Raw genomic sequence first — 27,214 nt, 5'->3', positions numbered from 1 at the left:
CACGCGTGCCTTAGGTTCGCCATCACGGGTATAGGGTCTCCAGCTCAAGCAGGGGGTCAGACTAGAAGACCTCCAAGGTCCCTTCCAACTCTATTATTCTATGTTCTACAGCAGGGGTCTCCAAGCTTTGCTGGCTGAGGAACTCTGGGAGTTGAAGTCCACAAGTCTTAAAGTCGCCAAGGTTGGAGACCCCTGTTCTACAGCATTCAAAGGCTAGAGTGCATCTTCCAACTCCCCACCTCCATCCCTTGACACAAGTTGTGTAGCACAACTGACCCAGCTTTACAGGAGACAATAAGAGTTTTGCGTTGAGCAGGAATCTGATGCTGAAGAAGGAAGAGGGGGAGGATTCAGTTCTTAACCCTACATTTCTTTCTGCAGGTGCAGCCGTTTTCAGTCCGAAATCAAGCGGTTGAAAATCTCCTCCCCGGTTCGGGTTTGCCAGAACTGTTATTACAATTTGCAGCACGAGCGAGGCCCGGAGGAGGCATCCTGGAATTAACACTGTCCAGAGGAACAACAGCAACCCAGACTACATACTTCAGGGCCTGCAGGAACCCAGCCGACCGGATGAATTCCAGGAATGAGCAGCCCATTCGAACAGGTTGCAGCCTTTGCCATTCCTTCCTACGCGAGGACTGCAAGCAAGAGGGACCATTAATTATTTTTTGGGTACCTTTGCAGAGATGGAGGCCAGAATACGTCAACTAAGTTCTGGCGGGGAGGGCGTAATAACCGCCACAGCTGCGTCAAGGACCTTCCAGGCCCCTTCTGTCTTCTCTGCTAAGAAGAGACCTCATTAACCATCTCTTGTCCCATCTTGATTTTGTAGTTAGTCCCCCCCTTTATTTGGGTCGCCAGAAGCAGAAGGCTTTTTAGAAAAACAAAAATAGTTGTAAATTTGCCTTCTTCACAAGCAAACTGTGGATATTGTAAATAGAGAAAATGGCCTTTTTATCAAAAATGCAAACTGAACTGCCTGTTACATGGGACTTCAGACCACTATACTTTGCATCTCTTCTTTAGCTCATCTATTTAAACATGATTTAAAAAAAAAAGAAAGAAAAACAAAATGAAATGAAAAAAGAAAAAGCATCAAGAGGCATTATCTTTTTTTTTTTTTTTCCTTTTTACTATTCCAACTGCATGGTTCTTTCAGTTACTCTCATGATCTTAACTTAAGCCAAGCTATTTTGAAGATGGGGGGGAGGGAAAGGGAAAACCATCCTTTTGTTTTGGGGCATCGGACTTCAAATATTTTATTCTAAACTGTAAGATAACCAAAAAGGCCCCCCTTTCTGTTGCGTTTTTAATACATCTATTTAGAATCTGTCTTCATATTTAAATAAGGTCTGTTTTTATACACCCACGGGCCTTGCTGCTTGCTCCTTCTTTATCATTGTAAGTAATCCGCTAATCCAGATAGGTCTAAGGCAAGTCTTACTTAAAACACTAGTAAATGGCTTGCATGAAAATCAGATTTAATACTTTTTGTTTTGTTTTTTCCAAAGGAAACCAATGGACCATTGTTTTTCTCGTGTTCCTGTTCTTGTTTTTGTTTTGCAAAGTGGACTTGGAGACTTTGTCCTTACAACTGGGAAATGCTTAGAGGAGTCCCAGTGAATTTCTAAATTAAAATCAGACTTGCTCCTTTACCTAGGGGTTGGACCTGATGTTGCACCCCAGTGTCATCATTCATTGGTTTACTCGGAGGACATAAATTCAACTATTTTATATATTAGCCTTCATGGTACAATGAAAAATAAAAATAAATAAATCCAATCAAACATCTCAGTGAAGTGAGGCTTTGAAATGTAGTTGTATCCTCACCCCCCCAATGTACTGGTTTTATTTTTCCTTCCTTCCTCTTTCTTTTGTTAATGGGGGATGAGATTATTGTTACTTGCCTTTTAAATATGGTAAGACAGCAGTTTTTTAAAAAGTAACTCGGAAACAGTGTGGCACACCAAGAAATGAAATCAAATGTAGGACAACATAAACATTGTGATTTGTTAACACGAATGAATTTAAAATAATTTGAATAGTTTGCACAGAGCAATTTTCTCTGCCTAAACATCCCTGGTTAGAAATCAATGCAGTGATTAGTATGTATGTTGAGGATCTTTTTAATCGTCATGATGGACTGACTTAATTGTGGTTATAATAAACATATTTCAGGCCCCCGAAAGAGCCCCTTCCACACATGAGCACACAAGGGTTTATGAAAGTTGGTTTTGCCCACTGGGTGTTTTTTGTTACAACCAGCATTGATCAGCTATATTGTTCAGTGCTGCCAATTTTGATATCTGCAAAGTTTCTCAATTTTTTTTTTTTAAAGTAGAATCTCCAACTATTGAGGTTATGTGAGAATAACACAGACTCTGTAATCATAGGCAGGATGCTGCTTATGTGGTCCTTAAACTCAGCCTAACAACAGACAATTTCTAAAGTACAAATACAATGTCCATAAGAAAGAAAAGCACGTTGAAATTCTCTCAGTCTTCTTCACTCCACTGAAAATTGTCCCCCTTCCCCAGTTAGAGAATAACTAAACTTAACTTGGAATTTCTTAATCTGAAGGTTGTCTCTTTTCAGCTTGAGAATTATTTTTTTCAACTCATTAATTCCTCCAGATAAAATTCTTAAGCACTGGATGGCACTAACATCGTAGACACTAATGCTGGCTCATTAGAAGCAGTTTACTGTTTGTTTGGGTTTTTTTATTCTCCTAATTTTGAGTACGTCGACCTATTGTACTGGTGTTATTCTACACTTTTTACATTTGGTGTTTTCGGAGGAAGGTGACTTTAAAATGTATTTACTTGTATTTAAAGTTTAAAGCTACTTGACTGGGGATGAAATCTTCCAGATTTCCATCCTTATTTATCTACTCCAAGGGGTAAACTGCGAAGTTGCATCCTGTTGATGAGAGGAAAACGTGGGGTTATTCTGCACCAAGAAATGGTGCGGCACCATCCGTTCCTACTTTGAAGCCCCACTGGAATAAATGGATACCGAGCAATACAATTCATTGGGGTAGTGAAGTCTCGACAGCTCCTGTCAGCTGCTACTATAATTCAGAATGCTTTTTTCCCCCCAGTCCCATAAATGTTTATCATAAATGGTGTAGCCCAAGGTTTCTCAACTCAGCACCTTGAAGCTGTGTGGACTTCAGTTTCCAGAATTCCACAGCTGGGGAATTCTGAAAGTTGAGAAGTCCACGCTCTTTGAAGATGCTGAGATTGGATCGAGCATCTCTGGTCTCGACACCAACAGGGGCGCTTATTTTTCCTCCAGTTGCAATTTGTTTTTGTTTTTTTGGTAACTGAACGATGGTTCAGCAGCAGCCTAGCCTCCCTTTGCACCGCCAAGCAGCTCGCCTCATCCCGCCCTGTTCTTTGACGTGGTATCCATACACTCTCTGTTTGTGACATGTGACTGTAGAGTTCATGCTTAAGAAGGTCAGAGTGGCAGTCCCATCCCGTCATCTGCCAGTCCAAGAGCAAAAGACTTTTTTTAGAGACATTATTTTGCACTTTCTTATGTATAAAAATTAGTAGGGAATTTTTTTGTTTTGCTTCGTTCCAGACTCCTTTGGTTTTGGTAAATGAACTGTGTATTAAAAAAAAAAAATATTTATGCAGTTAAAACTGTTTTTAGAAAATATTTTTAATTTCAGCAAGTTTGGTTACTTGTTGCATGACTTAACACAACTGACTTTTTGTGTCAGTATAATGTATATTTTTTTGTCCTGTTATTAATTTGTAAGCCTTTGGGGTAAATGGCCATTGATCTGTACAGCAAACAGGAGTAAATTGAAGATAACTGGCTAGGACTGGAGGGGTGGATTTTTGTACTATATTGAAAAATCCAATATCTGTTTTTGGTGGTTATGTAAAAGGCCTGAAGAATTACTATCTAGTGTGCAATCTGTGGTATCTGAATGTTTTATTGTATATTTGTCTCCAATGCAAAAAGGTAGAGTAACACAAATACAATACATGATTAAATGCAATAGTTCAGGTACCTTTTTTGTTTTTAATTTCAAATAAATACTATTTACCACCAAGTTTTTCTGTCCAGATCTTTGAAAAATTGTATAACCAGCTTTGGAAACATCTATTTTTAAACTGTTGGACAAGGAGTATGCACCAAGAATTCAGTTTCCAGCCAAGTCAAACTGAACCCACCCCAAAATCAAAGTAGCTGGAATGTTTATCCAGCGCAAACTAAGAAGCTAATAGAAAGCACTGAATTGTTCTGATCCGAGTTGCTGTAGCGATTAAGAATATAGGACTGTTCAATTTTGAATGAAAAGTGAGCTTTCCAGACGCTTGCACCATCCAATAATAAAAACCATGGCATTTAAGATGCTGAAGTTTATATATTGTGCTATAGTAGCACGAAAAGGAAGCGTGAAGAACTATTATATGTCCTTGAATTTACATAGAACTTTTTAGCATACAATACTCCTTTTAATCTGCATCTGTGCTTGATGTCTCTTCCAAATCTGTATAAATATATATATATATATGGCATAGTTAAGTGAAAACTTATGAAATGGAATCACAGTAGGATTCCCATTAACTAGAAACTGGAGCTATCCATTATCTTAAACATACTCATCTATGCAGCAAACAAGTTGAAGCCTCCCAGCGTGCCTTTAATTGCCCTCAGAAATAATAGGTGTTTTGTGGGTAGAGGCATCTCTCTTCTAAGCCCTACAGCTTTGTAACCATGGGCAACCCAATTGAGAAGCTAGGAAAGAATCTGTAACTTTTTCTGTGATCGTTTTTCTGGCACTTTTCCTAAGTTGCTTACCTCACAAGCAAATTCGTAAGACTTTTTTAAATGACCTGGCTACTTGGCTAAATTAAGTTCTTGACACACAGTTCCACGTGTCATGACAGGACGTGGGAAATATTTTCATTCACTTTGAAACAGTCTTCAACGCCTGCAAACAGCACTGTATTTTTTTTTTCTTTCAGGACATTTTGGATCGTAAGTGAATGAAGAGAATTTTTTGTAAAACTCCCCCCCTATGCATTCCAATCAAGTTCTAGAATAAACAAGTCATGTTGCATTATGTCCCCTTTCTAGTTAAGCGGTCTGTTAATTGAAGGGGGGGGGGGAACCCGCTATACAAAATTAGGCCTGCATGAGGTTGGATTGGAATGGTAGCTTGTGCCTCTGTAACTTGTAGCATATTACTTGAATTGGACCATTACTTCAAAATAGTTTATTTGGGAACGTAAGTACAGTACTTGCTAACCAAGTTTATATTGTGTGTTCCTGGCCATTAAATATCAAAACTGGATTTTAACAAAATCACTTTTCCACAGGCTTACTAGTGACCAAATACAGGTAGAAGCATCACTAAAGCTTCTTGAGGAATTAAAGGAGAACTTGGGGATTGACTGCAATCTGTAAACACTTCACATACAAAGAAACCTCACAATGCTGGGGGGTTTTTTTCAGCAGAGCTTTATTTTCTCCAGCTCAGTTCTACAAAATGGTCAACACACATCTAATGTTCAAACATTTACAGTATGCACAATTTCGCTAAGCAAGTGGAAGTGTTTTACTGAAAAATGCAAATTAAAAGACAGATATAAGCGAAGAGTTTCCTTTGGACCACACTGTTAGAACTGAGGTTGTTGAAAACTTTTTATTGTATACAACGGAAAGAAAAACCTAAAGTTGTATTCTTAAAAAGACATCCAGTACACAATCTAATTCAGCCAATATGATTTGGATATTTACTTTTCCAGGTGCTTTCACTAAACCTACAAAGCAAAACTCTTATTCTTTGTGAACTGCTTATTGGCACTGCTTATATATGCATGAGTACATATATAGTAAACACCTTCTGAAATATTTTTGCAGCAGTTTATTAGATTAATCTTAGATTGTCACCCAAAAGTGTTTTATTTAAAACATATGACGATGCTGGAGTGCGACTAACATTATCAAGAAGGCTTTTTCAGTTGAAGGAATAGCAGCATTATATAGTGGTATCCCTTATTAGTGCAAACAAAGCTGACTGCTTTAATTCATTTACATTCAGTTGCTTAAATACAAATTTAAATTTTAAAAAAATATTTAAAAATTACACAAACATAACCCCAAAAGTTACAGTGTTATATTAAAACCAAACATTACATATTTTTACGATTCACCATCAAGATGGAGTAAGTAGCATGTTTTCTAAAGAAATTTTTTTAAGTCTTATTTTTCTAGACATACAATGACTAGCATGTTCAGTGCAAATATTCCTACTAATCTTTAAACCCGATGCCAGCATCTCGTTAGGTATGGTCTTTATTGCCCTCTTTTTTTTCTCCTTAAACGCCCATATCCGTTGGGTTCTATCCTATTTGTTTCGCATGAAAGTTGGTAGTATCACTTTAGAAATCTAAGGTTTTATCTACGCAGGAGTCCCACTTAAAATCCTTCTTCCACCCCACCTCGCTGAACATAAAAGGAAGACGTGGGATTCATTGTGTATAATCCCGGCCAAACAAGTCTTTTATGCAACCTGAAGAAATGGCACCTACCCAGGCAGGTTTCAGATATGAGTGGCTGTGTAGCCTCATCCCAAAGGCTACAGCAGATCTTGTGATCTACCTCTGGCACTGCTTGACTAAAAGACTAGCATGGTGGGCTCTTCTACACCACTATCATCTGAAGATGTCTGGTGCCTGGTCTTACAACCATCACCATTGAAAAGAAAAAGGGTGTAAGTGGACTGAACAATGGATATGTTCAGAGAACTCCAGTTCCATACAGATTTCTCAGTATGACAAAGGTGTCTTTAAGCAAAGACTCTGAATCCGGACTCTTTTTGTGAGCCAAAAAGATCACAACTGCTGCAAGTACTAGGAGGGCCAAAGACAATGGCTGAAGGGCAGGGAAAACCTCCAGTAAATCCTGTATTATAAACCAGCTTTTGCTAATAATGGAGCAATACAGACAAGACAAACGCTACTGCTGCTTCCCTATTACTAAAGAAATGTTGCAAGGAATTCCCAGTGTTTAAATATTGGCAAGATTCCTCATTTGCAGCTGTTTCAGTTGATAACATTAGACTGAACCTATTGGTTTTCTGCCTTGTCTGGAGTAATCTACTATTGCTGAAAATCAAACATACATGCTTCATTATTTCGGAAGTCAAAGATGGATAGGTGATTCCACAAAACTGCTTTAAAAAGGTAAGCAAAGCAGGACAAAAACGGGTTAAGCCGGCTGCCTTAAAATCCTACAAAAATAAGTCTTGAATGCTCACTGCAAAGAAAATTAACATTCAAATTAAATTTGTAGGGAACAATCCTCTATAAGTTATCTTGCCCAATCCAATTAAATGAACTGAGCTTTTGGGTTGCTCCCTTTCATTTGCATAGCAAAGGAAGTCTGTAGAGACTGCAGTTGTTGATGCCTTAAATCCTATTTGGTCAGTCACATTCATACCATGGTTTTTGGCTTTCCCCTTACTGTTATTTGAATTTAAAAATAAGGTTTTGGGATTAGGACATGATAAAAGAAACCATGCAGAAGAACTGAAGAAACTGAGGAACTCTTTAAAATGTGACAATTTAGGCAAGGCTCAAGAAAAGTCTGGATAAAATTGGGCACATCTCAGTGTTGCTCTTCAGACAGAGCAGGTGATGTGGGCTCGAAGACTCCAATGTGATAGGCCAAGGCCTTCCAGGTTAAGGTGATGGATACACAAATCCTCCCATAAAGGTAGAAAACCACATTGGATCGAGCCTCTGGACTTCCTGAAATTGCCAAGAGCACTTCTATTGCACTTACCATAAAAGACACAGAACAATTAACCTTAACACATCTGAACGTTTGGAGACCCGTTTCTTGTAACCCGCTCAAAAGCTCTGAATGGAACTTGCCTGGGAAAATGCAGGCCATCCTTTGTGTAACTAGACCCCTACAATTCTGTTAAGAGGCATCCAATTGTCACTTCCAGTCCCTGTACCCTTTCCACTCCAGCCATCTCTCCCCAATACATACCCATTGGGGTTTTGTTTTGTTTTTCATTACAAACACAGTCAACCTGAGAAACTCAAAAAAAAAAAAAAAAAAGATACAAATTTGCCCATTTCCTGGCTTTGGTGGGGATGGCGGAAAGGAAGCACTCTAGCAAAACAGCTTCAATTGCCATTTGGTTATTACTTTAGTTATATTATCAAATAATTGAGCTACCAACACTGTCCTACAGAATACCATTCACTGAGCTGGTGTCATTGATATTAATACCATTGCACTAAATGAGGGGCTTTTTTAAAATAAACTGCATACCCTAATTGTTTCTTTAACTTTTATTTACTAGGAGTAGGTGCATGTTGCTCAGAACAGAACAGTTAAAACCAAAGCAAGAAGTCTCATTCCATTAATTCAAGAATATAAATTATTTGAAAAACATGCAGTTGTTAAAAAGAAACTTAAAATCTTGCATGGCATCCTGGGCGTTCACAGTATTCCCCGTAAACAGTCATATCTTTGGACACAGGCTGGCTTGATTCCCACACACCTCTCTCCGCAGAAGCATAATTGCATTCCCGGCTGGGCTTCACTTTGTAGTCCCTCGTCCAGTCCTCCTAGCCTCTCAGTGATGGTTGGAGGAATCCTTTCTCAATGAGGTGTGATTTCAAAGTTTTATAAATGTTTAATTGCTCCTCTGGCTGGAGTACCAACAGCTGTTTCAGCAATTTGCTGGGATTCGGGCCTCTGGTGATTACATTTAAGAAGACAACATTTCAATCCATAGTGCCACTTTTCTATTTGTTTAAGTTGTATATCAATTATAAAACAATACAGCAATAAAAAAGAAACCCCCAAAAGCAAAGATGGTGAAACTATAGGCACCAGCGAAACATGCTCCTTCCTCAGAAGGATCCACGCCCTTTCTTACCAAAGGCCTGGTGAAGAATCTGGTCTTCAAAGCACCCCAAAATACCAGTAGGATCTTGGTAACTTTGTTCCAGAGGGCAGGTGCTGTAACACACGAGCTGTGCTTCTCAAGTCCCAATATAGGGCCCTTTCTAATTGAAGGGATCCAGAGCACAGCAACTCTGTCGGAACAAAGCCACCAGGCAGATGCTAGGATCCTCAAGTAGCTGACCCCATGCCACGTAGGACTTGATAGATCACAACCAGAACCTTGAATTCCCCTCCCCCCAAGCAACTGCCAACCTGTGGAGCCGGGTAAGCAGAGGAGGTAATGCCCTCTGTTCCTGAACACGGCTTACATCGGTACATTCTGAACTAGTTAAACCTTTTGAGTAGTCTTCAAGAACAGCCCCATGTAGAGTATATTGCAAAATCAAGCCTGGGCTTTTCATTCAATATTTTTTGTTTAACGTTTTTGTCCTTAGCAGTGTGCGCTGGAAGCAAAATAAGCACTAAAAACACTTTTGCGAGGGACAGAAGCAAAAGAGCCAAATTCCAACCGACCATCAATGCTGACGAGGTGATTTCAGGTGTGCTGTCTCTTAGCACTTCATACTGGTCACAAGGGGTAGCAGGGGAACAATCCGTTAACCGTCAATCCTGCGTTTCATCTGTAACTCTAATCCTTCCTGCTCTTTGTTGCTTTGATTGTTAATCTCAGGGTTCCTTCCTTCCTGCCTCCCTTTGTTTTCTAGGCATGCACCCATGAGAGCTCTCCTCTGGACTAGACTCCTGGTGAGACAGAACTAGCTAAGCGTTAGGCTTTTCTGACTACCTCGTGGACTTCCTGTAAATAAGTCTTTCTGTTTAGATTACAAAACTTGGCTTCTGTAATCCTTACTCAGGTCGGATCCTGTTCTCCAGGAACACAAAGTGCTTCCTCTAACAATAGCGAGCCTACTTTTTCATTATAAAAAGCTGCCAGGGAAATTCGCTATTAGATAACTAGAGAATTTGCCATCTAGAGCATAAATAGCTGACCTCTGGCATGACTGACCGAACACTAATAGAAATTCCGCATGAGAGGAAGTAAGCAGTGCTGCCTGCTTTGCCATCGTGGCTCTGAATTTCTCAATTATTTATTTATTTATTTATTTATTTATTTATTTATTTATTTATTTATTTATTTGATTTGCCAATTGTTTACAAGATAAGTATAAGTGTATACATAGTTGTGAATACATGAAATGGGTACATATAAGAAAAATAAAAGAAAAATAAGAGAAACAATAGGACAGGGACGGTAGGCACGTTGGTGCGCTTATGCACGCCCCACAGACCTCTTAGGAAAGGGGTGAGGTCAATAGTAGACAGTCTGAGGTTAAAGTTTTTGGGGTTTGGGGAAGAGACTACAGAGTCGGGTAGAGTATTCCAGACATTGACCACTCTATTGCTGAAGTCATATTTCCTGCAATCAAGTTTGGTGCGGTTAACATTGAGTTTGTATCTATTGTGTGCTCTTGTGTTGTTATGGTTGAAGCTGAAGTATTCATTGACAGGTAGGACATTGCAATGTATGATTTTATATACCATGATTAAATCAGACCGAAGGCAGGCGTAATTCAAGGTTTTCTAGTTCTAGAATTTCAAGTCAGGTGGCATAAGGTATTCTACAACGAGTAGAGGAGTGGAGAACTCTTCTTGTGAAATATTTCTGGACTTTCTCAATTGTGCTAATATCAGATATGTAATGTGGGTTCCAGACTGATGAACTGTATTCGAGTATTGGTCTAGCAAATGTTTTGTATGCTCTGGTTAGTAGTGTGATATTACCAGAGAAAAAGCTACGTAGGATTAGGTTAACAACTCTTAATGCCTTTTTGGCTATGTAGTTGCAGTGGGCTCTAGCACTTAGATCATTAGAGGTGAGTATTCCAAGGTCCTTTACAGAGCTTGAGTCATCAACAAGATCTTGACTATTCAGCTTGTATTTTATTTTCTGATTTTTTTGCCAATATGTAAGACAGAGCATTTATTTGTTGAGATTTGAAGTTGCCATTTGTTTGACCATTCTGATACATAGTCAAGATCTTTTTGTAGGGTAGCAGTATTGTCTGTGGTATTGAACAGCTTTACATCATCAGCGAAAAGAACCAATTGCTCTTAATATGATCACAGAGGTCATTTATGTAGAGTATGAAGAGAGTTGGTCCTAGAACACTGCCTTGGGGGACACCACTATTGACAGGTACAGAATTTGATAGGACGCTCCCAATTTTGACCATTTGTTGTCTGTTTGACAGGAATGCTTCTATCCAGTTATTCAGTTGTCCAGAGATACCATAGGATTTTATTTTTAGGAGTAGTTTGTCGTACCACTGAATCAAAGGCTTTACAGAAGTCTATGTAGATTGCGTCTATTGCTTTGCCCTGGTGAGTTGTGTCGTCCATATGTTTTTGCAGTGTAAGAGTTGGAGATTACAGGATAGTTTTTTTCTGAAACCAAATTGTTTATTGGAGAGTAGGTTGTTTGTCTCTAAGTGGAGGATGATGGATTGGTTAATCATTGATTCCATGACTTTACAGGTGACGCAGCATAAGGAGATTGGTCTGTAATTTTCAACTAGGCTTGGGTCTCCCTTTTTGAAGATGGGGATGACTGTGGCTTGTGACCATAGGTTAGGCAAGGAGCTGGTCCTGAAAGATTTTTCAAAGATTATGCTTAGAGGTTTGGCTATGGCAGTGGATAGCTTTTTTAAGAAGTAGGCACATATTCCATCCGGTCCAATAGATAGAGATGGTTTTAGATTGCGTAGTGCTTTTTCAACATTGTCTTCTGTAAAATCGATATGTATTAGATCATTGTTGTTATCTGTGGTACGGCTAGGAAATACTGGGCATGATCCATTGCTGTTTACAAATACTGAGCGAAGAATGTGTTAAAGATGTTGGCTTTAATGGTGTCATCGTTGCAGACTTTACCATCAGATCCTATCAAGGGAGGGATGGACCTTGAGTCTTTAGTTTGTTGTTTACAAAATTGTAAAAAGCACGGTGGAATTGGTGCTTAGAAAGTTTTCCTCTTGTTTAATGTGATAATTGGTGCATTCAGTCTTTATCTGGTGGCATAAATTTTTGTAACGGCTTTTGAAATTGGCAACGTGACCAGATTTGTTTTTCCGCCAGAGTGATCTCTTTTTGGATTGAAGTTTCCTTATTGTTATGGGTAATCTGCTTTTTGTTTTGTTTTGGGAGTTGTTGTTGGTACATATAGTTTGATGACTCTTTTGACTTCAAGTAAAAATATGTTGTAATGGTCTTCAACAGTATTGCATCCAGTGAATAGAGATTGCCAATCAAGGGATGAGAGATCGTTGTCTATAAGATCATAGTTGCCTTTTTGAAGTTACAATTGGGGATTACATCATTGTGGTGATTTTTGTGTGGACGTATGTTGAGACAAAAGTCAATCATATTGTGGTCACTGCTGGAAAAGGGTTCTTTAGTTTGTAATCCGTAAATTAAATTCAAACTATTGCAGAAAGATGAGATCGAGGCAGTTTAGTCTAGTGTTGTTGGTTACTAGTTGTTCCAGTCCCAGATTTGTAATAGCATTGTAGAAGGTTGTGTGTATGATTTCAGTTGTACAATCATTTAGGGTCCAGTCAATATGAGGTAGATTGAAATCACCAAGAAAGATAAAGGGTATGGGCAGGATGCAGCCCATGTTAGTAATGTATTTAGCTTGTTTACATGTTCGATGTCATAATCAGGTGCTCTGTAACATAGTAAGAATCGAATTGTGATATTTAAGGATAGTTCACAGATGATGGTTTCAGGAAGGGCAAGCTCCTGGGTAACTTGGATATTTTTTAGATGTAAGGATTTTTATAGAAGATAGCAACACCACCTCCTCGACGATTTTCACGATCTGATCGGTAAACATGATAGTCTCTTACTGTGGTAATGGAGTCGGGAGAGATGCATTGAGCCATGTTTCACAGACAAATATAATGTTGAAGTTAGCCATATTTAGTAGGATGAGAAATTCAGGTATTTTATTCACGAGGCTTCTTGCATTGAGTAGTTTGCATTTAAGGCCGGCAGTAGTTGAGGTAGTTGGGGGCGTAATTCATCTCTGCTTTGCTTCCCTGTTTCAAATACCATCAGAATAATGTCAGGTGACAAGGAAGATAAGAAGTGGGGCCCAGGACTTTTGCTGAATATTTTACATAATGTTCAAGGCAGATGAAAATAAGTGATTTTTATTATATACCAGGGCAATCCTGACTTATTTAGAGGTAATGCAAAATTCTATGACATGGAGAAACTGCTTGCACTGCAATATCTATTCTTTCTAATTTTAGCCTGATGCTGAACTCAAAAACGATGTATCTTCTCTGTGTCTTTCTTAGATATCATCTCATAGGCAAACGCTACTGGGCCATCTCTGTTTATAATTGCTGACATATTCAGGAACTCATAAAAAGTTTGACGCAGCATCTTTTGCAAAAGAATGCTGAGCTTTCCTTAGCAGAACTTGTGATTCTATACAATTGCAAGACCTCTTCTTTTTCTTCTTCCTAGCATATTCCTGCAGATGCAGGGTCCACTTTTTGGATTACGAATGCCACTTTGCGCTGTTGGCTGCGTCTCCGGGGCGCAGGCCCACAGCTTGCATGTCTACAATTGCAAAACCTGGACTTTAAATTAAATAGTCTCAATGCGGCCATATGCCATTCCTCTAAGAAGATTGATTTTTGTGATACATCTTTATTTCAGTTCAAATGATTAAGGTATTATTATTTTTAAGAGCAGAGAGTGAGGAACTTTTGAGGATGAGAAGAATTGACGGGGCCAATTATAAAACTATACAGCCCTTTATAAATAGCGAACAGTAATCAGAACATACTGCTAACAGTGTAGCTCCCACAGTGGGGCAACACGCAGATTGTCGGGAAGCAAGCAGGCAGCTGAATCAGAGGACAGAAATGGCTCTGTTTGGTTAGAAGATAAACTACTTCCATTTCCAAACACATTGCCAGTTTCTCCTGGGGGGAAATGGCTGAAATTCACTAGCCTAATTGCAGGCTGTTTTTTTTTCAGGTTTCCTGGCCTTGGGGTTATAGAAGAGAATTAAAGAGTTTGCTTCCCAGAGGGCTCTCTCCAAAGCCTGGCCGTTTGATTGAGGTTCAGCACCCCATTCTCGGAAGATCCATCGGGTGCAGAAATGGGGTGCTGGGAAACCATGTGCAGCTTCCTAGTTGTAATTTACCTCACCCATTTTGGAGTCCAAAGGAATGGCTAAATTGGCCTCTTTGCTCTCAACACCACTTTGACACAGCATTTGAGAGACAAGGTTGGCTCAAAAGCATTTGTATGTTTTCCAACCAACTCTAAAATGACACCTTACAGAAACATACCTTATGAAACTGGTAATATAGACGTGTACAAAAGTAGCCATCAAGTACTGACAATCAAAACGATCCATTATTCCACCGTGGCCAGGAATAGTGTCAGCAAAATCCTTAAAGAGAAAAGGACGTCATTATATTAAGTATTGGACTATATGGCCCAGGATCCAGAGTTAGAACTGTTTAGTAGGACTGTCAACCAATTGAATGTTCTCGCAGTGAAATTCTGATCTGACAGATCACAGTAGAATGGACAATGCATAGAATTCCAATGGGGAATTTGCAAAAATAAAGTGTGATGATGTCACTATGAAAATTACATAATTTGTATCAATGTTGTCATTTGCATAATGATATACAAATGACATTATTTTGGATTGACTTGTGTTATTTGTATAATGAAGTTTTTATGCAAATTACATTATTTTGTATCAATTTATGTCATTTGCATAATGAGGCCGTCACACAAAAGGCATAAATTGATACAAGTGACTTAATTTGCATAATGATCTCATTACCCAAATTACATAAATTGCTATGTTTGCATGCTTTTGTATTGAACAGACATTTGTGAATGCAAGACATCCTTTTCCCCTTAAATCATTAAACATTATGAGATTTCATTGTTGCTATCTTTTAAACTACTGAGTTGAAAGTTAATTATCACTGTAGTAGTCCATTAATAATAGTCTATTATCTTTAGCAACTGAAAAAACATTTTTTACAATGTTGTGCTTACAAAAAGCCACCATAGGTTATGCACTCACCTTGATTTTGAAAGCTCTTTTGAATCCACTAGCAAAAAAACCTCCAAATGGCCCAATTAAAGATGCAAATGTTGACAATGCAACGCTGTGCATCTGGAATGGGTACAATGTCACCGTTTCCTGCAATAAGACGTAATCATTAGTTTTAATCAGCATTTATTTGACATTAACAGAGAAAAATTAGTCCTAAATTTAGCATATTCAAGGATTAAAAGCTTTCAAGCAAAATTAACAATTGTACAAACAGGAAATAACCTTGGCAGCCACAGTAAGTTGGAGTAAAGGTTGGAGCTATATCATCCAGAGAAGTTCATATGATTCTTTTCTTCTTTATGAAAAAGGTAAAAATGAATCCTCATTTAAGGCTAACTTAGGCCAGAAGAGAGTATGATTTCACCCAAACCATGTTGCTGAAGGATTAGTTTCTTCCTCATCAGCATCATCAAGTTCATATAAACAATTATAGAACCTAGCAAAGTAACTGAAGCTCTGTCCAGCAGAAGAGAGATGTGCATAATCTGGCCCTCGTACCAGAATTAAATTTTGCTATTTAAATAAAAGGCACATAATTGGGCATTCTAGTTGCAAGGAAGTTCTCAAGGTAGTTGAAAGTCCTTCCTAACCCCAGAGGATAATCCACACAATAGGTTTGTTTCACAACTCGCTATCCAAGTGCAAAATGGAACTTTCTTTCTGCCTTTTCTGCCATAGTGGGTCAAATGACCTTTTGCCAAGGGTACAGAAGTGTCATAAAAGAAAAGAAAAAGTAAAGGTACCGTATATGCCGGCGTATAAGAGCGACCCGGCGTATAAGGCGACCCCAACATTTCCACTCAAAATATAGTTTGTTATATACTCGCCCCCTCTTCCGACGCCTTCCACTTTTGCACTTTTTTTTTTTGAGGCACTTTTGTGCACCGTGGAAAGCGAATCCCGTGAAGCCGAAGGAGCAGCCAAAGTCGTCTTATACGCCGGCAAATACGGTAAATTGTTCAGTCATGTCCAACTCTGGGGAGGGGGGCTCATCTCCATTTCTTAGCCAAGAGAGCCAGTGTTGTCTGAAGACACTTCAGCGGTCATGTGGTCAGAAAGACTATATGCCGAGGCACACAGAACACCTTCCCACTGAAGTGGTCCCTATTTATCTACTCACATTTGCATGCTTTCAAACTGCTAAGTGGGCAAAAGTAACGGGTGCTTATCACGTTGCATGGCCCTCGGGTCTTGAACCCAGACTGAAAGCTTTCCAGGTGACCACCTCACTGTCTTTAACCTCTAAGCCACTGCACTTTTCTTCATAAAAGAAAAATTTAACAGTGATTTTCTTTGTGATATATTCTTGTACCTGTGGGAAACAGGGTGAAATGCTTATTCCCAGCGTTGTTATTTTATTTGTTCTAACAAACTAACCGGAAGGAGAGATGGGCATTTTGGATACTTTAGCCCTTTTTGTATCCAATTTTCTCAATGTTTTAATTTTAATTATTTAATTCTTAATTCTTTAAGATTTAGTTTTTACATACCTTTCTCAGAATAACTTGAAGCAATGGTGGTAAGGAGTACTTCTTTAGCTGGAAAAGTTCTGATGGTTCACATTCTGTGACAAACCTGTTAGTTTCACTGTTGTATTCCACAGGACATACAAAGTACTGGTACTGTGCCAAAAGATGAGCAACCTGAAAGGATATCTTTAGTTGTTGATGATTAAGGGCTTCCTGTAGAGTTGGGGTGCAATTAGGAGTTTCTCCAATCCTCCACTAAGCCTTCATATCCTCTGAAATTAGGTAAATGGTGGCCGGAAAGAAAGCTTGGAAGGAAGGGACACAAACTGGCTAGGCTAGCTGGCTAAACTTGCTATCCTTGATAACTTTTAATTATTACCAAACTATTACTGAACTGTTATTACCAAACTATTACCAAAAGTAAACAAAATGCTCACACATTTGCAATACTGAATGCAAGTTTAGAGACTAAGGAGAGGCCTTGTCTCCTTCTAAGTCCAAACACATTTTTTAAAAGTAACTCTCCTTTTAGGATTCATATCAGGTAGAAGGTCTATAAATCTTGCAACCAAGGGAAATCACTCACTTTCTCCTATTGTTCTTTGTACCAATTAGGACAATATAAATCTTATTCCATGAGCCACCCAGGAACAGCAAGAACACCTGATGGATTCAGTTTATTATTCAAAACCAGCTGTTCTTCTATATCCCTATTTATAGCTGCAGAACTCCATTTGGTAATACCAAGAACAGTATTAAAGATCTGACAATGCATATCATCCATCTATGAATTATACTGAATTATGTTACTACTGAAAAACGCTATCATTGCAGATCAGTGTATAAGTAATAATCCCAACCATGTGCTTAAGATAAGCTTTTGGTTTCTGACTTAATGCCAATCAGTAAAAATAATTAGGGTCGCTGGCAAAAAGTTGAATCTGCTTTAACAGTGATCCACTGGCTATGAAACTGTTTGAACTACACAAGGTCTTTACATTTTTAAGATTACTCGGTGGGAAGATCTTCATTTTAAGAGATTCAGGAAAAAATATTCAAATAAAACTTGAAGAAAATAAGGGTGTCGACTTTTTTATTACCCTTTAAGGGGGGGGGTGGGGGTTGGTGGACCTTGTACCGGGACGGTTTCAAGGAGAAAATTTAAGGACGAAAAGAGGAGGCTTCTCGCTGCCCCACCATCCAAGGAACAAACTGCTTCAAAGAAGGGGGGCTTTTCCTGTCGCCGCAGCTATTCCGGAGCGCCCGCCACCCCCACTCCCACCGCGCGCGCTTTCCAATCCACAGTGTCCCATTCAGCCAGCCTGCCTGCCTGCCTTAGTTTCTGGTTGTTTGGGAGCAGCTTCGGCTGAGAATAATAACTATTCGCCTCTTTTACTCAGTCAAGCTGTTCCGATTCAACCATTAACGAAGGCAGGCAGGCAGGCAGAACAGAGCACTGCGGGCGGGCGGGCGGGCGGACGGAGTGGGGGTGGGGGAGAAACGGGCGCTTCAGGGAAGCTGCGGCGACAGGAAAAGCCCCCCGCTTCTTTGAAGCAGTTTCTTCCTGTGCTGGTGGAGGAGCGAGAGAGCGACTGAGAGAGCTGACCCAGAGAGCAGGACAGGCTTCGGTTGCTTCCTCCTCCCCTTCTTTCATTTGTGTCCTTGATCCCCGATCCCAGCAGCATTCACCGAAGGCTTCTTAACATTATATCGGCGTATAACACGCATACATCATTTGCCCCCTATTTTCAGGGGAAAAAGTGTGTTATACGCCGATAAATACGGTATTTCAATGTCCTTACTATATTGCAGCCTGCTTTTTTTGAAATGTCCCCGCAGTGGTGAGTTTTGAATCTATTATAAGTTTCATTATCTTAATGAAACTTAATAGTTACATTAGATAGTACTTTATCATAGCACTAGCAATAGCACTATGACTTGATGAATGTATCTTTTCTTTTATGTATACTGAGAGCATTTGTACTGACAAATTCCTTGGCCAATCACACTTGGCCAATAAAAAATTCTGTTCTGTTGTTCTATACCGCTTCACAGCCCTCTCTTAGCGGTTTAGAGTCAGCCTATTGCCTCCTAACAATTTTGAGTCCTCATTTTACCCACCTTGGAAGGCTGGAAGGCTGAGTCAACCTTGAGCCTGGTGAGATTCAAACTGCCAAATTGCAAGCAGCAGGCAGGCAGCAGAAATAGCCTGCGGTACTGCACTCTAACCACTGTGCCACTGTGGCTCATAATATAGCTTATTTATATTCACAATATTCATCGAAGAGCCATCTCTTTAAAAATACCTATAAATAATGTACATACTGTTCAGCTAGATGTGTTACTTCTGAGTTTCCACAATGATTTTTTTATTATGGTTATTACAGATGGTTGCTAATATACATAGCATATTAATAACCAACCATTGTAATATCTGCCACTCATAAACTTCAGTAAGAGTAGAGCATTAAATTTTAACTTAGTTTAATGCTACAGATTACCAGCAATTCTAGTCCTTTATGCCAATTTCAATACCAGTACCAAATAATATAACATTAATAAAGAAGATACTGCATCCACTTACAATAAATCCAAATATAACTGTGATAAAGAAGCCACCAATGAAGCCTTCCCAGGTCTTTTTGGGAGAGAGCTAACCAAAAAGAGAAAATAAGAAATTAAAAAGCAGCAAATGGCACAAGACTCTTTTCTGTTCTGACAAAAAAGAGACAAACGTTGCTATGTTGACTCATTTACTTTTGTCTAGGTTCCTTCCAAACAATATGAAAATTCAGACATACTTGCATCAAAAGGTCACTTATTCCATGAAAGGCGAAACAATCTGTCAAGCTCAGGAAATCAGGAGTCCAGCCAGTTTTTTGTTTTTTTAAATATATAGATTTATTGTATTGTAAGCTCTCTATAAGAAATCTGAACTACTAACGGTCAAAACAAGTTGGTGGTAGATAAAAGTGAAAAGAATTCAAGGTGGGCTGGACATAGACCTCTACTGGGCATGAGGAGACTTGAGACTGATGAAACATTTGACCTCTTCCTCAGACTTAGCCTGGTCATCTCTGATCTATATTATCTTTCAATAGATCTCACCTCCATCTGATATGTGTATTGGACCCTAGTTTACTAAACATTTTTAATAATGTTTAATGTTTGACATCTTAATATTTTCATGTTTTATCTAATGATGTTCTAACCTGTCCAGTCACTTGGCAGTGAGATAGGTGACACAGAAATTTAATAAATAAATAAAATAGTATATACTGTCTATAAAACAAATTGGAATCCTTAGTTTTGTCTTGGAAGAATGTTCTTTGAACAGATGAGACCAAAATAGAAATTTTGTCCTGAGTAAAAAGCAAACACAGCTTAAGAACCTTATTCCATCTATGAAATATGGTGGTGGCATACTTTGGGCCTGCTTTGCTGCCTCTAGGCTATGATGGCTTGCCATCATTGTTGGAACTTTGAATTCTGAATTCTGACCAACAGTTATTGGAAATGTTCAGTTGAAGTTACTACTGTCCAAGTGGGTCCACAATTACTGAAAGCAAAGGCAAATATATAGTTTTGGATCATTTTCCTAAATGATAAAAAACAAGTATAAGTTTTTTTCATTTGTTTGCTTAATTTACCTAATTTTAAGACTTGTGTGGAGAATAAATCATGTTTTAAGTTATATTTATGTCGAAATATTGCAAATTCAAAAGGGTTCACAAACTATTAAGGACCACTATACTGTATGATTTGAGTAATGATATCTCTAAGGATAATAAGATTTAGTTTTCTAGCAATCATAATTTGAGGGTGGGATGGTAGTAATAACAGTAAGAAATAAGGATGCTTATATTTTTTATAATATACATATCCTGGTCACCTACAAAAATTAGTATTTTATACACAATCATAATCTCACTGCAACAACTCTATTTCTACTTTCTGTCACTGAAATATGAAACAATCAGGCATAGACAATAACTAGGGATAGAATAGATCAAGCAATTCACAATCCAGTAGAATTATAACAATCAGAAGATAGTGTTATCCAGATAATATGAATGTACTGTATATTAGTTAAACCAAGATTATAATCTGTTAGAAATACAAGCACAAACTATTTATGTATTTATTTATTTAAAAAAGCTTTATAAGGGATGCCTCTCAAATCATAAATTATTTCTCAAAACCAGAGGTGGTTTCTATAAAGGTTGGATGAGGCAATGTCACTCAGATATCAAGCAATGTGAGAAATTACTAGAAGTGTTTAAATTTTTTCTCTGAACTACCTTGTAATCAATGTGCATATTTCAAACTTTGTATTTACCTTAATTAATGGTGTTCTGCCAAAGAAGAATCCACATATATAAGCAGCAATATCATTGCAAATGACACTTGAGATTGGAACAAGAAACCTGCAGAGCAAGGGGGGCGGGGGGTGTCAAATAATTTAAATTAAAAAAGAGACGTATTATGACCGTAATGCCTTAGTCTGTAATTTATACTTCAACAATATTGGTGTCTACTAAGTCACTAAGAACTGAACTCAGCTCAAGAGAGTCTGTCATTAGCTTTTTGCCAAAGGGAATCTCAATGTAAGAGCAGCTACTAAGCAAGAAAATGAAGTAGGAATGTTGCTCTGGTTCACGCAAGGAACAATGGTAGCCCCAAACCAGTTAAACTACAAGTAGTTGACTTATGACCACAATTGAGCCCAAAATTTATGTTGTTAAGTGAGAAATTTGTTAAGTGAGTTTTGTCCCATTTTTGCATCTTTTCTTGCTACACTTAGTTAAGTGAATCACTGCAGCTGTTAAGTAACACGGTTGTTAAATGAATCTGGCTTGTCGGAAGGCTGCAGAAGGTGTTCACGTGACCACAGAACACTGCAACCGTCATAAATATGAAGCAGTTGTCAAATATCCAAATGTAAATCACATGACCACGGGGATGCTGCAATGGTCATAAATATGAAAAATGGTCATAAGTCACTTTTTTCAGTGCTGTTGTAACTTCAAATGGTCACTAAATGAACTGTTGTACGTTAAGGACTACCTGTACAGTAATTTGAATTAGGGAGAATGATTTTCAATAATACCTGGTTGCTAAGCTATATTCATCCATATATTCAACCAGGAGTTTGCAAAAAACAGATATTGTACTCCAAATATCATTAAACTGAAAGCAAGCGCTGCTACTATATTGGTGGGATTTGTGAGGACTTCTTTAGAAAAAGGTGCAGACCAACGAAGAGTGTAGTGCTATCTTCCTTGTTATAAGCTTACAAAATCATGCTCAGTAATGTTATGGTTCAGTTAGTGCTTGATTTACAACCGTTTGTTTAGTGGCTATTTAGAGTAATTATTTAAAGTTACAACAGTGTTGAAAAGAGAGACTTATGACTGGTCCTTGCACTTATGACAGTTACATCATCTCTGTGGTCATGTGATCAAACTTTAGGCATGTATTTATGACAGTTGTAGCATCCCAAGTTCATGTGATTGCCATTTGCAACCTTCCCAACTGGCTTCTGACAAGCAAAATCAATGGAAGAAGCTGGATTCGCTTACTGACTGCATGATTCACTTAGCAATCATGAGCCAAAGGTGGTAAAATTAAGTGTGATTCACTTAACAATCGCCTTGCTTAGCAATGGAAATTCCCAATTGTGGTCATAAGTCAAGAACCGTCTCTACTTATTTACTTCTTAATTTGCCATTTAACTCTTAGCATGTGACCTATACTATTTATCTCTGCATATATTCCCACATACATTATATTCCTAAATCTTAATGAATCCCATTTTCAGTTTTCTTTGTCCTTTTAAAAGTATCTCTTTAGCCACCTTGGAGTTAGTTTTGTTGTTAGCTGGCATCCTGCTACTCTCAGTTCAATACTGATGTCTGCTGCTCTGAAGTGCTACCAATCCATAGGCTTTAGTTATCCTTCAGTTGGCAATGTGGGGAACGGAAAGTATGTTATTAGCTGCTGGCTGGCTATAGGCTCTCAGTGTCTATGGTGAGCATGGAGTGGCTGCTGGACTCTACTTTTCCTTTCAATTAATCCATGGTTATTGGAATTCATGCCCAACCTTGTTTTGAAGCCAGATATACACTTTATCCTGGCACCTGTTCACCTCTCTTTGCTCTCCCACAAGACCAAAATAATCTTCTAACTCAGACCTACACACACCAGCTGAAAGTTTGATTATCATGATCAATTCTTGTTGACCAGAGGATAAATGTTTGAACTGTGAAACTTTATAGCAATATTTTCTTACTGACACATCAGAAAGGTCTCACTTCAAAACCATGAAAAAATGGTAACACTCTTTAGAATATAGATATATAGATGTATACCCAAATTTGCAAGAATTATTATTGTTCCCTTACCATATCATGCCTTCAAACAGATTTTGGATGACAAGATGAGACTGAGTTACAGTGATCAGCAAAGTGACATGAGTCCATGCGAACTGGTAATAGTGTAATAACACAACAATTAGTTACAAAAGCAAAAAACTTTACAAGATAGTTATGAGAACAGACATCTAGAACAATATATATGTATCTTCCACTCGGTAATTAAAAATGCAGAAATTAATTTAATAGGAATGGCATATAAGAAAAATCATAATGATCAGTCTAGATGTATACCCAATTTAGAATTGGAACATTAAAATGTTAATGATACATGACATGGTGAAATCATGCGAAAAATTGTACGTAGGTTCTACAAATTAGGCAAAGGTAAAGATTCTCCTTGCACATACGTGCTAGACGTTTCCGTCTCTAGGGGGCGGTGCTCATCTCTGTTACTAAGCTGAAGAGCCAGTGCTGTCCAAAGATGTCTCCGTGGTCATGTGGCTGGCATGACAAAACACCGAAGGCACACAGAACGCTGTTACCTTCCCACCAAAGTGGTCCCTATTTTTCTACTTGCATTTTTTTAGTGCTTTTGAACTGCTAGGTTGGCAGAAGCTGGGACAAGTAACGGGAGCTCACTCCATTATGCGGTGCTAGGGATTCGAACCACAAACTGCCAATCTTTCTGATCGGCAAGCTCAGCGTCTTAGCCACTGAACCACCACGTCCCGATACAAATTATTAATGCTTAAAATGTGACCTCCATAGAATTAGATAAGTCCTTCCTTACTGATAAAGTCAAAGTATTGCCCCTTGTAATACTTGTATAATGAAGTAACAATCTCAATATATCTAATACCTGATCAACTAACAAACAAAGGGTTTGTTTTCCATTTGCATTCTACCAATTTTTGTTAGATTTGACCCAGATCTTTATTAGTTTGATCTTGTGAAAATACTAAAAGAAATGTCTTTGGCAATATAAGCATATAACTTTCAGTTTCTGTTTCTAGAGAATTTTCAAACTCCTAACTTAATTGTAATGGTCATCAATTAAAAGTCGTATTAGCTCTATAAAGGCTTGGACTAGACATTACCACACAATTATTTAAGATTGTGTGTCTTTGCTCAACCAAATCTTAAATTCCCTGCAAAGCAGTGCTACGAGGAGATTTTCCAGGACAGCTCTTGTGTTAATATACAATCACAGGATGCAAAAATTGTCAATTTCATATATAAATGTTTATTCTGAACTTATTTAGAATTTAGTCAGTTTTGCTGACTGAAGTCTATAGAAATTCACATGAATCTTTCTTTGTGCTGAAAACATTTTAACAATCTTAGAATTATTGAATAATCAATGTTAGAATAATCTTCTTATTTTAAGAATCTGGGATTATTAGCTACTAAATCAAATTAAATGTGGAGTTAGTAAAATAGTGTAAATAATTTTGACCTGTATCCATGAGTCTTTAAAATTTACTTTATGAACGTTTCTATTCCAAAACCAAAATGTGTTTTAAAGAGGAGATACCTAAAGATTGATACATACCATATAAAACTGTAAGCGATAATGTCTCTTTACCAAACTCAATACAAACATACAAAACCCTATACAAATAAAGAAGACAGGTGTATGTTTTACAACATTGTTCTCATTAGGCTAAATAAATTGTATCAAGCTCATCAGCAAAAGACTGCTCATTATTAGTTCATTTGTTCATAAAGAGCCCACACTGCAATCTATAAATATTTTGAATAAATACATTCAACACTGTTGTTTCCATCATGACACACAAGAAATATGTACTTGTGTCATTTCTATCATGATATATACGGTCACTTGCTACAATCCAAGTTCCCCTTCAGACATTTGCTAGGTCAGTTCACACATTATATAATTGAAGATAAACCGCATGATTTGCAGCATGAAAACTGTGAGCAAAGACCCCGTATCTCAAGTTCTATTAATTAATAATATATGCAAGTGTAATTACTGTATTCTGATTCAAGGAAGTTTTCAAAACACAGTGGCATAAATTTATAATTTATAGCATCTGAAAAACTAAACTGCATCAAATACTTTTTAAAAAGAAGTCTTCCCTATTTGTTTAGCTTTGCAGAAAAAATGTTTAATCGAATATTCCTAAATTGTTCTTCATCTTAAGCAATGAGTCAATTAATGAATTTCTATAAACCATCTTTTGAAATTATAATTTTGGCTGTTATTAAAAATGCAAATTCTATGTAGCATTTATTCTTCCTTATCTGTTAATAAAGTTTGCAAATTAACATACACCTTGATGATCTGTACCTCATGTAAATTTGAAAGGCACATTAAAGGGCAGCTTTGATCATATATAATCTACTATCCAAAATGCCCTAGAATTTCTGCAGCTACTAATATTACATTTACAAGGCAAGCAGGCAATTTTTTAAAAATATACAACATAATTCTGCCTGTTATGTGATCCAGATAATTTCTTCTTCCTTGAAAATGTTAATACTCTTACTACCTAAACACAGGTTGAAATTAAATGGAGGGGAAACTGAGGAAACCTGACACACAGTTGTCCTGACATGTTCCTCTGAGAGTTTTAGTCTGCAAAAACCATATAAAATCTGTAACAGAAAAAAACTCTTACTTCTATTATTATTACAATGTTACTGCTAAATACATACTCTCAGGACTAAACGAAGATTCCCATGTCTTTTCTGATCCATACTCCAATATCAGAGCTAATAGTGTAAATGTTTATTAAGAACAGATGACAGAAAGAGTATCAAGTCTACAATATTCACTGTAACTCTTGGATATGTATTATACATTCCTTTCTTTTTAACCTTCAAAAGCCATGGAGCTATGCCAAGTATTCAAAGTGTTTCACAAAGCATGTTGGTGCAAACAAAGAGAATCTCCTTAAAGACTGAGACATTCTCCAGAAAGCCTTGTGAAAGCAGTTGCAAAAGCTCTTTCAAATTTTCTGCCACCAAAATGTTTTACGTGCACATGCATGCAGAAATGTCCTCGGAAAACCCCCACTGCCACTGCCATTGTTTATGTCAACTCACTTTACAGCATGTTGCTATAAATGTTCTCCATTGTCCTAATAAATGTATTAAAGCCATATATAAGGATAATATTTTGTATTTTGAAGACTACCAAAAGTAGAAAGTTCAACAAGTTATATCAAAGTACACAAAATACATTGACTACTGACAAACTTTATTCTTACCTGCCAGATAAAGTGTAAAAGATATAAATCGGTGGTAGCGAATTAGGAATTGAAGTTGTTCTCGTCTCTGAACAAAAGTAGCAAAGTAGTCTGCTACTGTCTCACCATAAAAGAAATAGTTCACGCATAACAAGAAGTACCTGAAATATACATTAAAAATTACTTTGTGAAATATGAGCTACAAAGTTTATTATATTTTATTTTAATTTCATAGTATTACAAATAATTTAAAATGAAGGCTGAGCTTTTAAAACTGGAGACACTAAGGAGGAGCCTCAAGTAGGAGTGTCCTCAGAAATCAGCTCAGCCTACCGAATGACAGATGGAGCACTTCCCATGCCTGGATGCTCGGAACAGGTCTCAGGAGAAATGCCAGTATTCTGATAGTTACAATCTGATCTGGCCCCCGGGGTGCTTAGATCTGGCCTGTGAAGCCACCCTGGAAATGACAAACAACCGACCCGCGGTGCCTCCGCCAGGGAAAATGGAGCTTGGGAGTGCTGTGTGTAGCCCCCCAAGCTCAGTTTTCACTGGCAGAGGGTTGCAGGAGGCCATCACAGCCAAAAACGGAGCTCAGGAGCCAGTTTTCGCTGGCAGAACACGATTCGGGCTGCTACAGCACCCTGACACAAGTGATGCCATAGACACACCCACCTGGCCACACCCACCCTGGCCCCCTGAGGTCAAATACAACCCTGATGTGGCCCTCAATGAAATAGTTTGACACCCCTGCTTTAAAACAAACCATACAACTGATGAAGGATTGTCAAAAATAGACATATTTTGCCCTATAGAAGAATACAATTATTTAAACTAGTATTATTTGATAAATATTTATAATTTGGAACATTTATTAATTAAATTAAGTTGAGTTGATCCCACTGTTGTGGGGGTCTCAAGAGTTCAATTTAAATACATTCAGAATGGAAGCAACACACAAAGCCTGCAGTTAGAAGAAGAATCATTAAATCCTAGGTTGACACTTTTCTTAGAAAGCAACCATGAAAAAAAGAA

At 38.0% G+C, this 27,214-nt stretch overlaps 2 protein-coding genes and 1 long non-coding RNA gene across 9 annotated transcripts in view; 1 reads left to right on the top strand and 2 right to left on the bottom strand.

Annotated features, from left to right (window-relative positions):
• Window positions 1–4,069, top strand: part of WDFY3 (WD repeat and FYVE domain containing 3) — a 182,410-nt gene extending 178,341 nt beyond the window's left edge. For all 7 annotated transcript variants that reach the window (XM_026683686.2, XM_087962815.1, XM_087962813.1 and 4 more), the window contains one exon: window positions 382–4,069. In XM_026683686.2, the coding sequence (XP_026539471.1) occupies window positions 382–502 (121 nt within the window). In that variant the 3' untranslated portion in view covers window positions 503–4,069. The remainder of the gene's footprint in view (window positions 1–381) is intronic.
• Window positions 4,070–4,339: 270 nt separating this feature from the next.
• Window positions 4,340–4,795, bottom strand: LOC148130661 (uncharacterized). Its single transcript, XR_015749164.1, has 2 exons — window positions 4,726–4,795; window positions 4,340–4,472 (listed from the first exon to the last, which is right to left on the bottom strand). It is a non-coding gene; the product is annotated as an uncharacterized LOC148130661 (long non-coding RNA).
• Window positions 4,796–8,318: 3,523 nt separating this feature from the next.
• The window catches only part of CDS1 (CDP-diacylglycerol synthase 1), a 40,169-nt gene continuing 21,273 nt past the window's right edge, over window positions 8,319–27,214 (bottom strand). Inside the window, exons 5-13 of the mRNA XM_026683690.2 lie at window positions 26,201–26,340; window positions 24,517–24,575; window positions 22,992–23,074; window positions 20,927–21,014; window positions 19,172–19,240; window positions 16,609–16,761; window positions 15,086–15,205; window positions 14,328–14,431; window positions 8,319–8,742 (exon numbers count right to left, since the gene is read on the bottom strand). Of these exons, the coding sequence (XP_026539475.1) occupies window positions 8,613–8,742; window positions 14,328–14,431; window positions 15,086–15,205; window positions 16,609–16,761; window positions 19,172–19,240; window positions 20,927–21,014; window positions 22,992–23,074; window positions 24,517–24,575; window positions 26,201–26,340 (946 nt within the window). The 3' untranslated portion in view covers window positions 8,319–8,612. The remainder of the gene's footprint in view (window positions 8,743–14,327; window positions 14,432–15,085; window positions 15,206–16,608; window positions 16,762–19,171; window positions 19,241–20,926; window positions 21,015–22,991; window positions 23,075–24,516; window positions 24,576–26,200; window positions 26,341–27,214) is intronic.

The sequence above is a fragment of the Notechis scutatus genome, chromosome 4 (genome assembly GCF_049901735.1).
Source record: "Notechis scutatus isolate UNSWTSFEM ecotype Mainland chromosome 4, rNotScu1.2, whole genome shotgun sequence".
NCBI lineage: Eukaryota > Metazoa > Chordata > Lepidosauria > Squamata > Elapidae > Notechis > Notechis scutatus.
Note: the sequence above shows the minus strand (reverse complement) of the source record. Positions and strands in the feature narration are given on the sequence as shown.